Source organism: Dasypus novemcinctus, chromosome 25 (assembly GCF_030445035.2).
Source record: "Dasypus novemcinctus isolate mDasNov1 chromosome 25, mDasNov1.1.hap2, whole genome shotgun sequence".
Taxonomy (NCBI): Eukaryota; Metazoa; Chordata; class Mammalia; order Cingulata; family Dasypodidae; genus Dasypus; species Dasypus novemcinctus.
Genome location: NC_080697.1, coordinates 41,428,295 through 41,444,444, shown reverse-complemented (window position 1 = coordinate 41,444,444; position 16,150 = coordinate 41,428,295). Strand labels below are relative to the sequence as shown.

General features: G+C 37.9%; 1 protein-coding gene across 7 annotated transcripts in view; it reads left to right on the top strand.

Moving 5' to 3' along the window:
* The window catches only part of DCDC2C (doublecortin domain containing 2C), a 178,454-nt gene that overhangs the window by 86,583 nt on the left and 75,721 nt on the right, over positions 1–16,150 (top strand). For all 7 annotated transcript variants that reach the window (XR_009183470.1, XR_009183471.1, XM_058287930.2 and 4 more), the window contains exon 7: positions 15,279–15,405. Coding sequence is in view for 5 of the 7 variants with exons in the window: in XM_058287930.2 (XP_058143913.1) it covers positions 15,279–15,405 (127 nt within the window). In the remaining 2 variants the exon portion in view is untranslated. The remainder of the gene's footprint in view (positions 1–15,278; positions 15,406–16,150) is intronic.

The following is a 16,150-nucleotide window of genomic DNA, read 5'->3' as shown; positions in this document are numbered from 1 at the left end:
ACCTCATACCATATATAGAAATTAACTCAAAATGGATCACAGACATAAATATAGGAAACTAAACTATAACCACCTAGAAAAAAATCATAGGTAAGCATCTTTAGGACATTTTACAATGGTTAGGCAATGGTTTCATGGACTTTACACCAAAATCACAGACAGCAAAATGAAAAATAGAGAAATGGGACTGCCTCAATATTAAAAACTCTTCTGCATCAAAGGACTTCATCATGAAAGTAAAAGGGCAACCTATCCAATGAGAGAAAGTATTTGGAAATCACATATCTGATAAGGGTTTAATATCCAGAATACATAAAGAAACCCTACAACTCAACAATAGAAAGACAGATAGTCCAATTAAAAAATGGGCCCCCCAAAATGGGCCAAAGACTTGAATAGATATTTCTTCAAAGAAGATATACAAATGGTCAAAATGAAAAGATGCTCAACATCATTAGCCATTAGGGAAATACAAATCAAAGCCACAATGAGATACCACTTTAGAATAGCTACTATTTAAAAAACAAAATAACAAGTGTTGGGTAGGATGTAGGGAAATAGGAACACTTGGTAATTGTTGGTGGGAATGTAAAATGGTGCAGCAGTTGTGGAAAATAGTTTAATGGTTCCTCAGAAAGCTAAGTATAGAATTACCATATGAACCAGCAATCCCACTTCTAGGTATATACCCAAAAGAATAAAAAACAGGGATTCAAACAGATATTTGTATATAGATGTTCATAGTGGCATTATTCACAGTTGCCAAAGGTGGATGCAATCTAAATGTCCATCAACAGATGAATGGATAAATAAAATGTAGTATGAAGGTACAATGAAATATTATTCACATTATAAAGGAATGAAGTTCTAATACATGTGACAACATGAATGGACCTGGAAGACATCACTTTGAGTGAAATAAGCCAGACACAAAAAGGATGAATATTGCTTGATCTCACTGATATGAAATAATGAGAATATGTAACTTTATAGAGTCAGAAACTAGAATACAGGTTACTGAGGGCTGAGATGTAGGGGCAGGGAATGGGGGAGTTAATGCTTAATTGGTGCAAATATTTTTATTGGGGTGAGTGAAAAATTTTGGTAATGGATGGTGGTGATGGTAGCACAAAATTGTGAAGGTAATGCTACTGAATTGTATATTTGAATGTAACTAAAGGGGGAATTTTAGGTTGTATTTATGTTATTAGATTAAAAATTTTAAAATCCCGTAGAACTGTATGACAGACAGTGAACCTTGATATAAATTATGGAATACTAATAATACTAATGAATAATAGAAATACAACTAATGAAAATTAGTTGTAACTAAGGTACCACACTATTGCAAAGTGTTAATAAGGAAAACTGAGTGTGTGAGTGGGGTTATATGGGAACTCTGTACCTCATACATGATATTTCTGTATACTTGCAACTTATATAATTAAAAAATTTTGGATTTCATTTGGTTCTGTAATTTTCCAGAGACTGAGTGTATGCTGTCAAGTAGGGATTTAAATTTATTATTTTTTTCCACATGTAGAGTCAGTCTTGCCCAAACCATTTATTGAATAGCCCATTACTTCCCAAATTCCATATATGCCAGACTCTGTTTCAGGTATGTCTATTTTTCATTGATCTATTATTTATTCTCATAAATATTCTTAGTTATTCATATACTTCTACTCTTCCATATAAATTGAAATAAAAATTTTTTTTGAAAAGAAGCTGTAAATAACATAAATTATACATAGAAAATAAATATAGGGGGATTTCAATATATCCCACCTCTCCCCTTCCCACATTTTCCCCCATTAACAACATCTTTGATTAGTGTGGTACATTTGATGAACACATGTTGAAGCGTTGCTGCTAGCCAATGTCAATGTAAACACATATAAATGTATACATTATAATATACACTTTCAACTGTGCATTTTTTTTTTAAAGATTTATTTATTATTTTTATTTAATTCTGCCCCCTCCCCCGGTTGTCTGTTCTCTGTGTCTACTTGCTGCGTCTTGTTTCTTTATCCGCTTTTGTTGTTGTCAGCGGCACGGGAAGCGTGGGTGGCGCCATTCCTGGGCAGGCTGCACTTTCTTTCGCGCACTGGGCGGCTCTCCTTACAGGTGCACTCCTTGCGCGTGGGGCTCCCCTAGGCGGGGGACACCCCTGCGTGGTGCGGCGCTCCTTGTGCGCATCAGCAGTATGCATGGGCCAGCTGCACATGGGTCAAGGAGGCCCGGGGTTTGAACCACGGACCTCCCATGTGGTAGACGGACGCCCTAACCACTGGGCCAAGTCCGTTTTCCATCAACCGTGCATTTTTATAGGTTTTGGTAAAATATATAATGGCCTCTATCCTTCATTGCAATGTTATTCAGAACAATTCCAATGTCCCCAAAATGCCCTCTCCCTCCCCTCAGAACTTCTGGTGACCACTGCCTTTATATTAATGTTACAAGTTCTTCCATTGCTAGAATAATAATAAGTCTACTTTAGTCCATAGTTGCATTCCCCTCTTTTGTTTTGTTTATTCCTCAATACTGAGGATTTTAGACAGGTGATGCCCACTCTATTTCTGAGAGGGGACTTAGATCACATGGGGCAGATGGATGGAAATTTCTTGCTTGCAGTTGTAGATACTAACTGATTTTGGGATGGGTGTTGTCCATCATCATCTTTTTGTTAGTTGTCCTGGTTAGTCCAATGAACTGGAGAGTGGGTCTTGCAACTCTTGCTGATATTCAAGGCTTAACTGGCATACGAACAGACAGAAGATTTAAGTCTTTTGTGCATATATTTATTGAGTATAATGTTAATTATAGGTTCAAATAAAGGGGGGAAAAGAGGCATGTATAGGGAAATTATAAATAGGTCTAACTTCTTACATTGGGGAAAATATATTCCATAGTAAGGCCCACAGATGGAATGCTTAATTTCTGAGATTGTCTACCCTGCCTATGGTGTCTGGATGTCTCTAGAGTCCACAGGAGCACCCCTGCTTGAGACACTGTTTACTGTGGCATTCAATGAAATCCTCCTGAGATATGTGTAAGCATAACCTCTTGTATGACCTCCTGACTCACTTGGAAATCTCTTAGCCATAAAAACTCATTTGTATTTAATATTTACCCCTTTTGCTCAAGTTCTTTTTCCAATGTATCACTTGTTGGTACTTGGTAGTAAGCCCTCAGTGCCAGGGAAGCTCATCCCTGGGAGTCATGTCTCATGCTGGGCGGTGGTAGAGATTTTATATGCTGAGTTTGGCTTAGAGAGTGGCCACATTTGATCAACAAAGAGGATTTCAGGGGGTAATTCTTAGGCAATATATAATACTAAGCTAAGTTTCAATTTCACAAGAACAAGGTTCATAAGTAAAAATGTCAATGTCAAGGGCCTGGCATACTGGTCTGTCCTCCTTTGCTAGATGCTGCTCATGTACTCTGGGGTTCTTTCTGCTTTATTAGAGAATGTAGCAGAACTTTGCAGGATGGGAATTCAATATTCTTTCTGTTATTGTGTGAGTCTCTGCCCACCAAGACAATTCCCCATGACCACTTGAACATATTCATATTCCATAAAGGCATGCCCCAGGTGCACCCCTCCCCACACATCCTCCCATCACTGACACTCCACACCGGTGATCCTCCCCTGCCACAGTTGTGACCCTTCTGTAGTCTAAAACCTCCCCCCCAAAAAGCCAAAAAAGCCAAAAAATAAAAAAAATAAAAAAATTTGTGCCTTTCATTATCATAAGTATGTTACCTTTCCATATACATTTAAAATAAATTTATGGGGAAGTGGATATGACTCAAGTGATAAGGCCTCTGCCTACCATATTAGAGGACCTGAGTTTGATCCCTGGGGCCTCCTGGTGAAAAAGAAGAGAAAATGTGCCTGTGCAGCGAGCCAGTGCCTGTGCAGTGAGCTGAGTGCTCATGCGGTGAGCTGAGTGTCCACATGGTGAGCTGAGTGCCTGCGTGGTGAGCCAGTCTCTGTGCGGCAAGCCAGTGCCTGCAGGGTGATTCAAGTGCCTGCTTGGTAAGCTGAGTGCCCGTGCAGTGAGCTGAGTGCCCACATGGTGATCTGAGTGCCTGCGTGGTGAGCCAGTCTCTGTGAAGCAAGCCAGTGCCTGCAGGGTGATTCAAGTGCCTGCTTGGTAAGCTGAGTGCCCGTGCAGCAAGCCGAGTGCCCACACGGTGAGCCAGTGCCCGCACAAGTGAGTCATGCAGCAAGATGATGACACACAAAAGAGAGACGAAAGGGAGAGTCAAGGTGAAGCGCAGCAGAGACCAGGAACTGAGGTGGCGCAACTGACAGGGAAACTCTCTCCACATCAGAGGTCCCCAGGACTGAATCCTGGTGAATCCTAGAGAAGAAAGATGAGAAGAGAAGACAAAAAGAAAAATAGATAGAGAAGATCATACAGTGAATGGCCATACAGAGCAAAAACAGCAGGTCAGGGGAGGGGAAGGGGAAGGAAAAAAATCAGTTTATTAAATTTCTTAACATGTCCTTTGGGATTTTGTTTGGAATTACATTGAATTTTTCAATTTATTTGGAAGAAAATGAACATTTTAATAGTATTTGAATCTTTTCAAACATGAGAAAGATATATCTTTTTATTTTTCCAGTTATTCTTTTGTATGCTTTAATAAAAATATATAATTTTCTCATTGGAATGTTAATGGGTTTGGATGATGATATTTAACATTTAGGAATCATTAAGCAGAATGATCACAACCTGTAGCAGAAAATGAAATTCAAATAAAATGTGTTATTTTATAAAAATAATTAACTCTATATTGAAAAGTTTCCACAAAGTAAATGTGACAAGGTCTGATAGTAGCATAGCAAAGGGCATTTTTGTTCTTGGATGTGGAAAGTCCTAAAAGAAAACAAAAACCATGGATTTTAACAGAGGTTGATGTAAAATCTCTGTATTTGTTGTAAAATGCCTGCTAAAGGTGTTTTACATTATTTGTTTTTCCTAGTGTAGAGGTCTACATGATAAATTTATTTTAGAACTTAGTACTAAGAATATTTTTGCCTGTTTTCCTGAACGGATATGTTTCTGAGAGTGAAAACTCTTCTATACATAGGGCTATCTTCTATGGCTTCAAGAGGCTGAATTTTACGTTTAATCACAGGAGCTATATCATGATTACTGTATTTGTCTCTTCATTTTCTTGTTCCAGATATTCTACATTTAACTTAATAAACTTGTTCTGCATGCATCACCTCAACAGCTTGTTTTGGAAAAGGGAAAGGAAATTAAAAAGTGAACACTGGAAAGCCAGGAACGTATCATGGCATGTGAGGGGCCAATGCAAATCCTTGGTGGCCTGAGTATTCTGAGGATGTATCAGGCATTCAAATCATAAGCTCGCCATAAGATTTGTAATTGAATTTTTAAAAATATGCAAGTTTTAAAAAATGTATCTCAAGTACAAACAAAGCAAAGACTCTTGACCCTTCAATGAGCATATCACAAATATAACACAGAGCTTTGACCAATATAGTATCAGACTTGAATGGGGCATTTGCTGATTCATTCAGTGACCCAAAAAACCTTTGTGAGATATTTGCAATGTACTAATGCACTGTGCTAGGGCTGGAGATACAAAGAGGAGTTGAGCATTAGTTTCTACTTGTTTATTGGGGAAGGCAGGCATGTAAATAAACGTGGCAGAGGATAATAATTGTCCTCATCCAGCTTTTCCCTCACAGAAAATTAAATCCCTTTCATTACTTAAACTCTAGCCTTGAAGCATCAAGCCTACAACCCTACAATTCCAGTACATCAATAATACTTGCTTTATTCCACAACTTAACTTGCAAATCCATCTGCATCTTTCCAGCAATACTGCCTAAGACATTCAGGAAAAACACGATATTTGTGGTTGGAAAGCAGGATGCCCTGGGGCATGTCCTGAGAAAGAGGCTGGAGAGGCAGGGGTTAGCTCACACGAGGGGCTGGGCATGTCAGGTTAAGAAGTTTATATTCCTAGTGATTCAAATTTAAGATTAATTTACTTAATTACTTCATTAAGTAAAATGAAGAAATTTTCACTCAAGAATTGCCACTAGTGATGGAAAAATACAGACGGACTGAAAATGGTGCAAGAATAGCGGTAGAGAGACCGGTTTAGAGGCCTCTGTAATGTTCCTGGCATGTGACAGGGATGGAGCAGATTTGAGGGATGCCGTACGTTACTGATTCTAAGAGGAACATGTCCTTCTGTTGTGGGAAACTGGCTTACCTGTTCCTTATTGTAAATGTTACACCTGCTCTATTGCAGATGTTGCAGTTGTTCCCTATTATTGTAGATGATGTTGCAGTTGTAATAGCAAACAGCTGTTTTGGTAGTTTCCAATAAGTACAAGGTGGAAACTAGGGTTAAGGCTCTCAGTTCCCAAAGCTGTGAGTCCCCTGGTCCCATCTTTATCTCCTCTCTTGTGTCTTTCTCTCTGTCCTTTATTTCATGAAGTTCTGCATTGCCTTCTCTTCGAGCCAACCTATTGCTGAGCTGATCTCAGCATCCTTCCACATTTTAACTCCTCTGAAATTGGGATACAACTTATAATTGATGGAATATTCCAACTATTATTGGAAGTCATGTTGAGGTTATCATTAGCTTTCGCTGGCAGACTTGATTATAGCCCTTCATTTTACTGTCCCTTAAATTGAAGTATGTGCATTGTTGCTACTATATACATTGAGCTTATCTGTTGTCTAAACTGTGTTCAAAAAGATTTTGTTAAGATTCAGAGCCAAAATGAAAAGTTATTATACACACAGAAAGCCATAAAAATAGAACAAGAAGTGAATTTGATGTTGGTGAAGCATACTTTTCAATTCCAAATGTGCTTGCAAAGCAACAATCAACAGCTTTATGGGGTCTAAGAAAGGAAGATACACATAGTTGAAGGTCTTTGTCTTCATAAACTATTGCTGTGTAAAAAGCCATCACCAAACCTCGTTGTTTATAACACTGATTTATTTCTTGAAATTCTGTGTGTTGACACCTTAGGTTACTAATGCAGCTGCATTTAGCTGGAAGGTCAGCTGGCCTGGAGCAGCTAAGCTGGCCTCACTAGCACCTCTAGAAGCTGGGGCTGGCTCTCGCTGGGGCATCTCTGTTCTCCTCCACATGGTCTCTTATCTTCCAGTAGGTAGCACGGCAGTCTCAAGACAGTGTTTCAAAAAGGTGACAGTGGAGGTTGCAAAGCCACATGAGGCTTAGCCTCGAAAGTTGTACCACATCACTTCCACCGCATTTTATGGTCAAAACAGGTCATGGGACCAGCCCAGTTTCAAGTAGCCAGAGAAATAGACTATATGTCAGTAGGGGAACACAGGAAAGATATATTTCAAAAGTGTTTGAATACTGGAATGGGAGTAATTTGTGGTCATTAAGCAATCTACTGCACTTTTTTTTGCATTTTGTTACTGAGGTATGTGCAAAAGGATTACCTTGTACACTCCAAACAAGAAGGCACCAGCATTAAAAGTGCAATCAGATTTTGGCAGCTTGGAAGATAATTCCAGAGATAATAATGGAGCATTCTTTCCATATTGCATGGAAAAACACAGATATTTTGAGTGAGTTAAAAGTGACTGGATGTGAAAAACTTTTTGGAAACATTCAAATAGTTCAATGTTATATTTTCTTTTTCTTTATACAAGTGTGGTATATGATAAAATTCTGTCTTAATAGTTCTAAAAGGACTTTGTCAGTAAGTAGAAAGTAGAAATTATAGGTAATAAGAAAGCATTGTATCATGGTTCAAATGCCAGCTTTCTTTCTTTCTTAGTGGTATGTAAAATAACCATGTGTCTTAAGATTAATGACATCATGATTCATTGAAATGGGCAGGAACATGGACATATCTAAATGACTAAAATATGAAGTATGAGAAAGTGAGAGAAGTAAAAAATGACTCTAGTTTTTCAGGAAGGACAGGGAGTGGATGGTAGTGTTAGGACCTGAGATCAGGGCTACAGAAGTAGGGAGCAGATTTTTGGTGTGTGCGTATGTGTGAGAAGTTGCTTGGCTCTTGAGTCGCACATTCATCAAATGAGAGCAAAGAGGAGACAGGAAGGGTGATTGTGGTGGTTTGGAGTTATGTACCCCAGAAAACACAGGTTCTTTATCTTATCCATTGCTGTGGGTATGAACCCATTGTAAATAGGACCTTCTGATGAGGTTACACCAAATCAGGATGAGCCCTAAGTTTATTACTGGAGGCTTTTTTAGAGAAAGTCACAGAAGAGAGAAGCAAAGAGGAACAGCCAGAAACGAAGTCAATGAAACCCAGAAGAAAAAGGAGAAGAGGCTGCCATGTGCATTTCCATGTGATGTGGAAGCCAAGGAGCCCCAGAGAGTGCTGGCCATCCCAAAGACATTGACCCTGGAGGAAGCAAGACTCCTAGCCTCCGAAACCATGAGCCAGTCAATTCCTGCTGTTAAGCCAACCCAAAATAGGATATTTGCTTTCAGCTAGGAAACGAAACAATGATATTCATGTGTAAAAGTGTTTTTGATGTCAAACAGAATTCCTTGTACCATGCAACAGAAGAGAATTCTGTTTCCGTATTTGTCTGGAATTATCTTTATGGATTCTCTAATGAATAAAATGATTAGCCTCCTGTGGATCTGATTGGAGGCCTATGAATTGGGTAAAATCTTCTCTATATATTGTGAGAACATTTTTTTTTCTTAGTAAACTGACTACTACCATCAAGAGAAACTTTATTGCTTTCAGAGCAAGCATTCTGGAGACAGGCTTCTTCATTTAGAATCTCGGCTATCTTCAATGACTGTGTGACTTGAGGGGGTTACTTAATTTCTCTGTGCCTCAGTTAATGAAAGTTGGTTCTGCTACCCCTCTTACCTTCTATTTTCCTTTTCCCAGATCTCTGTCATGGAACTTATTCTTAAGGGCATGAAGTTCTAATTTAAGCCATTATAGGTACTCTGTCCAGGGTATTTAAAAAATTAAGATTAGAGTTTTCTGTTTTTACACCTAGATTTCTACTTTGAATGAAATGAAAGATTTTATTTTGCATTAGCAGAAGTATTTTAAATGACACTTTAAAAAATATCCATCTCCTAAGAAAATGGCCAAAAAAGCAGAGTATGTTTTTACTGATTTTAGCACATTTGAAATATACTTGAAAAACAGCCTGAATTATTTGGTTGGTTTAGCTCAGTTATGGCTTGATTTGAATATTTGATCACTGGAACACATGTCACTATGAGTCTATAAATATCTCATACAACACAATTAACTTGAGCTATGACTTTTTTTAGTCCAATGAAAGTAATTGAATAAAGCTGCTGTTATTTTGTGTTATATAAAATTCAGTTTTACAGCAACTGCATTTACTGTGATTTTAATCTCTCTTACCTTCCAAAGAAGTAAGGTTAATTTAATAAATGTTTAACAATTGCATTCACACATTAACATGAATATTTCATGGTATACGCCTCTGTATAAAAATCTGTAAATAGTTAATAAGCATTGTATTTATATCACATCCTCAATCAGAGCATTGATATTACATACTTTTTCTCCTCTTTGGGGCATAGAACTCAAATATTGATAGTGAAAAATAATGAAAAGGGATAAAGCATTGATATATTAAATGTGTGCGTGTTTGAAAACACTTGTAGAGATATCTACAATATGAGACTGAGATCCATACTTTTATAACCTGGTCGAAAACGTAAAGTTCAGTGTGAAATAAGTGCTTTGGAATTGACATTTGCAGGCGAATAATGTCAAGGCCATAGCAATATCTCACAACAATCAAGGCGGCATTCATTGTCATCTTTTAGCAGCCTGAAGATGCAACAGTCAGGTTCAAATGTTAGCAACTCTTCCACTTTAACAAATGTTCAAAGCAGAGGCTGATTCATTGATGGATGACCTTGACCCACTTTGGAACCAGGGGAGGCCCTTGGGGAACCAGTGAAATGTCTTTTGCTGGCAGCATTAGTCATTTTCTACCTGAGGATGGATTGACTCTGAAATAGGCTGTATCTGTTCTTCAATTAGACAAACTGTCTAATTCATTCCAAATTACCTTGGGAAGCTGGCTTTCATGTGCTAGAGCTAGATAATCTGTTACAATAGCATTAAAATATAGCTAGATTGATTGAAATAGGCTCTGGAGAAAAATAATAGTTCTTAAAGCACTGCAGAGAAATAACCTGAATGCTCCTCAGGTTTATTTTCTGAAAATGTTTTTTAATAGGAAGAAAGATTAATGAAATTGAAAAGAAGAACCTGTCGCCTTTGTAAATAGAGCTCAAATTGATTTCAGAGGGGCTCGAGACTCAGGGACGGGGAGAAGAAATGAGGATTGAAGGTGTGATGCTCATAAAAGATTCCTTGTGGAAGCAATGGATTCTATTTTCCTGCCTGATCTGTTGTTTACCTGGAAATGTGGTAAATTCATGGTGCCTCTGATAAAAATGAAAAGCCGTCCAGGGTGTCTGCTTTATGGCAGACATTGTGCCCAGTGTGGGGCTTATAAAGATAAAGACCTCAACCCTGTCCTCAGAAAGCTTACAGGTCAGAGGGACAATAGATAATTGCAAGGCAATGGGATAGTGGAGCTATTTGTAAAGTGGTATGAAAGCACAGAGGAGGGATTTCTGTTGGTTGGGGGAGGGAAGAATGTAGCAAGGAGATGGCCTTTGATTTGGGTCTTGAAGGACATATAGGAGTTGGCTAGGTAGCTGGCAGGGGGTGGCTATTCTCGAGCAGTGCAGAGTCAGGGGAATGTGGAAGAGCATGACTTGTCAGGGAAGAGCAAGGCGTGGAGTGAGGCTGACCATGGAGAGACTGGCTGGAGGGTTGGCTAGGGCAGACTGGGAAGTCCTGTGTCTGCTCGAAGTTATGCCAAGACTATGGACTTTATCCTAGGAAGAAGCAAACCTTGAGTGTCTACAAAATAGATACTTTATGGTATTTAGTCATGCACTGTATACTGTCCATTCATATACCCAGCAGAGACACACATCATCTCTTTCATGCTGTCCATATCTCTAGATTCAAACCTTATGCAATCCATTTATTTACAAATGTTTATTTCTAACATTTTATTGAGCTCTTGCCATGTGCCAGGCACTGTTCTAAAATCTTTACATGCAAGAAGTATTTAAATCATCACTACAGTCCTAAGAAAGCAGTAGGTACTATTATCAATCCCATTTTACTTTTGAGGGAATTGAGACATGGCAGGGTTAAGTAACTTGCCCTGTTGGATGAAAATGGAGCAGTTGAGCACAAGCTGCAGCCCAGATTCCATAGACCAGTCAGACCTGTGTTTTCTAAAATGCAAATGTAATTATATCTATTGATCCTCTGTTTGAGGTGTCTCATCATCTACGATACATTCCAGAATCCTAGCTTAATATACCCAGGCTTTTCATGTTTATTTCCAGTTCTGTCTTACAATCGATATTCTAGCCCTAGTGTACTTTATGCAGTTCTTTAAAGTTCCTATGCTTTCATGACCACAAACTCTCTTGTTTATGCTTTTTCTTCCTGAAATATAATCCCTACCCAGCGAATACGTGCAGACTGTAAGCATCACACCTCTGGAAAGCCTTTTCTAACGTCTCAGTCCACTAAAATTGCCCAACCCACTTTTTAGGAATCAACATTTCCTCTTTTGTGATATATATAGAAATTGCAAATAGCACTTGGTGGTTTCCATGTATGTTCCCTTAACTGGGCAGTTACCCAGAGGGTAGGGATCGTATCTTTTCATTCATGTATTTATAGTGCTAAGCACATAGTAGACACTTAATAAATGGCTATTGAGTAAGTGAGTATATTCACCCATTGGAGCTGTTCAGTAAGTGCTGTGGACTCTACTGCTCAGGTATTAGAAAAGCGGCATAATATTTGAACCCTATTCTGGAGCAGTCTTTGGAGATGTTTAGTCTATTAAAATGGCAGTGTACTAGAACACACGAAGGCCTTGTACCTCTGGGTACCTATATTAGAACTATATTTTCAGAGGAGATGTGGACTTGATTAGTTATCATCAAATATTTACTTCTATTATAAGCAACTAGAAAGATTTAGCTACTGCTCTCCTTTGCTTTAAATGATTGTGAAATACATTGAGATTCCATGCTGAACAGGAAGAACATTCTAACTTGAGCAAAACAAAACAAGACAAAAATCCAAGAAAAATAAATGTGATGCCAGATTTATATGTGATTGATTTAGCTGTAATGTCTTAATACAGACTTCAGGCGTTAGGTTACATTTTCCCTTTTTAACTAAGTGAGTATTTTTTTGCTCTCTATGAATTTTCCAACTGATATTGTATTTTGAGCTGTTTAGAAAGTCAAGATCTTCTACTTAAACAATGAGATTCCTTCACAGGCATTGTCATAACGTTTGGTTAGGACAAGAGAGATTGCTCATTAGTGGCAAGGGGCAAACAGTACTGTGCAGTGGAGAAGCTGGAAACACCTTTACTGATCAAAATCAACATCTCTAACACAGGTGGACAGACATTGTGTGTCTGCAGATGTGATCCTGAGAAAATGTGGTTATGTGAAATTCCAGTGAAGCATGCCTAACCGTAATCAAATCATGAGGAAATATCAGACAAAGCTCAATTCAGGAACTTTCTATAAAACCAAACAAGGCCTGCAGTCTTCAAAAATATCAATCTCCTGAAAGACAAAGAAAATCTGAAGAACTGTTCCAGATTAAAGGAAACTAAGGAGACATGACTTCTCCATGCAATATGTGATCCTGGACCTTATTGGGACAATTGACAAAATTTGAATATGAATGGTAGATTAGATATGAGTATTGTATCCAGGTTTAGTTTCTTGGATTTGGTAACTGTCCCATGATTGTGTAAGAGGCTATCTCTGTTGTCAGGAAACACATACTAAAGTACTAAATGGAGGTATGCTTTAGTGTTAAATACTGAAGTGCTAAGAGGCAAAAGTGCATGATATGTGCAATCTACTTTTAAATTGTTCAGAAAAAAAATAGATAAGAATATGTATTTAATATATGTATTTCTGACTAGCAGAAATTATCCCCATCAAGCTTTAAATTTTTCTTGTCTGAAGGATGCCAAGAATTCAGCTCTCCTTTTTCTCTTTCTTCCACATCTCCCTATTCACTTCATTAGATCAGCAAATATTTATTGAACAACCATTAGGTTTAATCCAACAAAATGCACATACTGAGAGTCTACTATGTGCTTAGCAAACAGAAAAGCCTGTGGTCTGGGACAGATATGTAGAGGTGTTATCAGAACACACCAAAGGGACCTTGGAGGTGCTGCTTGAGTTGGGGTTTGAAGGATGAGCAGTAGTAAGTTAGGAAGGAGGGGAGAAAGGGAATTTGGATGAGGTGGGCTGCAAGTAGAAAAGCATGGAGTTGGCATGTTTGCAGTGAAAATTGTGTGTGATAGTGGGATGGGAAAGGAGGCGAGGAAAGTAAGTGTGATTTATTTAGATGGCGAAGGCCTCTGTGCTAAGCGAAGGCATTTGAATATCAAGCTAAAGTTGTGAAAACTCCTTGAAGTGTTTGAAGGTGGAGGGTGATCACATTTGTACTGTTGCCAATCACAAATGTTTATTAAGTACCTACTGTCTGCCAGGCCCTGTTCTCTGGAAGATCATTAAGGGGCAAACAAACATGCAAATATCCGTGTTCTGATAGGGATTATAATGCTTGAATGGTAAAAGATACACAATAAACATTTAAATAAATTATCTATCGAATGTATGGGAAAAATACAAAGGGTGAGGGGAATTGAGAGTGATCAAGATAGTTCTCTCTAAAAAGCTGCTGTCTGAGCCAAGACTTGATGAGACTACATTGCCTCTTAAATTTCACTGAGTTTCATAAAAAGAAAGTGTGCATTTTCTTCATGTGCATAGGTAAGGGAATAAGATTAAAAAGTAAAATTGGTTTGAGTGGCATCATGCCCACTCTTCAATCTGCCATCCTCCTGGCCATAAATTAAAAATTAAATAGTTTAATAACTTCCAGTGGAACTATTCATTAGGGAGAGAGTTCATGTGCACATCAAAGATACACTGGGTTAATGTGAGAGCTTGATTCTAAATGCCTGCTTTTATGCAACCTAACTAACTTTGCATTGTATAGGAAATTTAATTTTTACTTAACCAATGTTATTGAGCGACCAGTCTTCAGGATGTGCTGGGTGCTTTTCCATGCCCTGTACTGCAACAAATAAGAATTGGCTGGATTTTCAGAATTCCAACCCCCCAGCTCCCTCCAAAATAGAAGTACCCATGTACCATTTTCTGTATCTAAAACCAGTTCTGCCAAGATCTGGTTTCCTATACTTATGAAAATGATTCAAGCTGGTAGGAAAGCTACTTAAAATAAGTAGACAAAGTTTCTTGGGCTCCTTTATAAAGTTGAAGGACTATTTTCACACTTAAATTTCCACAAGGGAAAAAATTAGTGGTTTTCATCTTATACAATATCTTAATGGTACAAGGTAGGTGTTTTCAGTTTGACATTTTCTTAAGTGACACAGAGATCTTGAAAGAAATGTCTATTTTTATACTTTTGCCTATATTCATTTCCAAAGAATTCTAAAAGGGCAAAATTAAAAAGACAGCTTGTAATTTAGAGATAGTTTATGGAATAGAATTGGGAGGGTAAGAATTATTTCATCTCTACACCGTGATCTAATTATGCTTTATTATTGCTGTCTATAGATTAAAAAAAAAAATCCAAGTCCCTCTTTATTGTAACTCAAAGAAAACCTGCCGTGTGTTGAATTTTTTTTTTTTTTAACCAGAATTACTCATCCTACTCAGAGGCTCCAGCAGGAATAGTTTTTTCATTTTTGTTGAGACAGCGATTTTTATTAGGCTTTTCAAGAGTGTCTCTAAAGAGCCAGAGAAACCGCCTTTAACTTGTTTAGTCCCCGAATGCAATCCCATTATTTTGTCAGGTATTTGTTGGCTCCTCTGGGGATTTGCCACTCCTGCAATGTCCCTGGGAGGGAGGGAGGCATAGAGTTATTATTGTTATATATTGCAGAAGGGGAAATGTAAAGAACAGAGTGGCCCAGACTATACTAGAAATGATGCTTCTTCCAAGGCATCTGAATTCCACTCCGTTGTCTAATCTGATGAACCATGTGCTTCCCCTGATAATACTCAGAATAATTGATAAGACTCATGGCATGACACTGTTCTGGAGATATACTTTTTATTCTTAACTTTTCCTTTAGGAGACTGTCAAAGGAAAAGAACCTTATAAAAATGAAGTTGTGCCTCCTAAAACACAGGATTCTGTTTATTACGCCAAGCAAGGAAAGAAAATTCCTACCGTGGAACCTTTAATCCCAAGTGGCGCAGGTAATGTGAAATTTCATTTGGCCATAGACAACGAAACAATGCTGCCCTGTTAAGAATATATATATATATAAAATTTCAAGTAAATTTTATTTTGCGAAAATATTTCTTGACTTGTAACTATTGTAGTTTTCATAAAAATGTTCGACTTTTAGAGCAGTGGTAGGGAGAGCAGAAAAACAAAATTCCAATGCTGAAGGCAATGGGGTTCTCTAATAGGAAGCCCTCCAAGATAAATATAGTATTTAAAAGTAATTCTGTAGTCTCTGTATGTCAGGGCTGAATATATTTTTCCCTTAAGGAACAATGACCCAGAAAACAACAAGCAATCAATCTTATGAGGGAAACATAAAAATAAGAGCCATCTGGTGTGGTTAGGTTTGCTCTTTGAATATAAGAGACATTTAAAAGATTAAACCTCAGAACTTATTTTAAATATACTACTACTACTGCTGCTGCTGCTCCTTCTATTCATAAAACTTTAAGTAAGCTTTACCAGGCTCTGGATTAGGCCTGAATTTTCATGTTTTATCTCATTAATATATTTAATAGATACTTAATAATATAATTCAAGTCCTGTGACTGCTTATAGAGAGGAAAGGAAGATGGTGAGAAGGAGAGGCTGTTTGCTTCTCTACAGCATCTGATTTTTTTTGGAAAAATAATTTTTTATTTTAACTTTCTTCTCCCTTGCCTCCTATGACCATCTAAACATCTCAGATTTCCCCCCCCCCCCATTGTTCTCTGA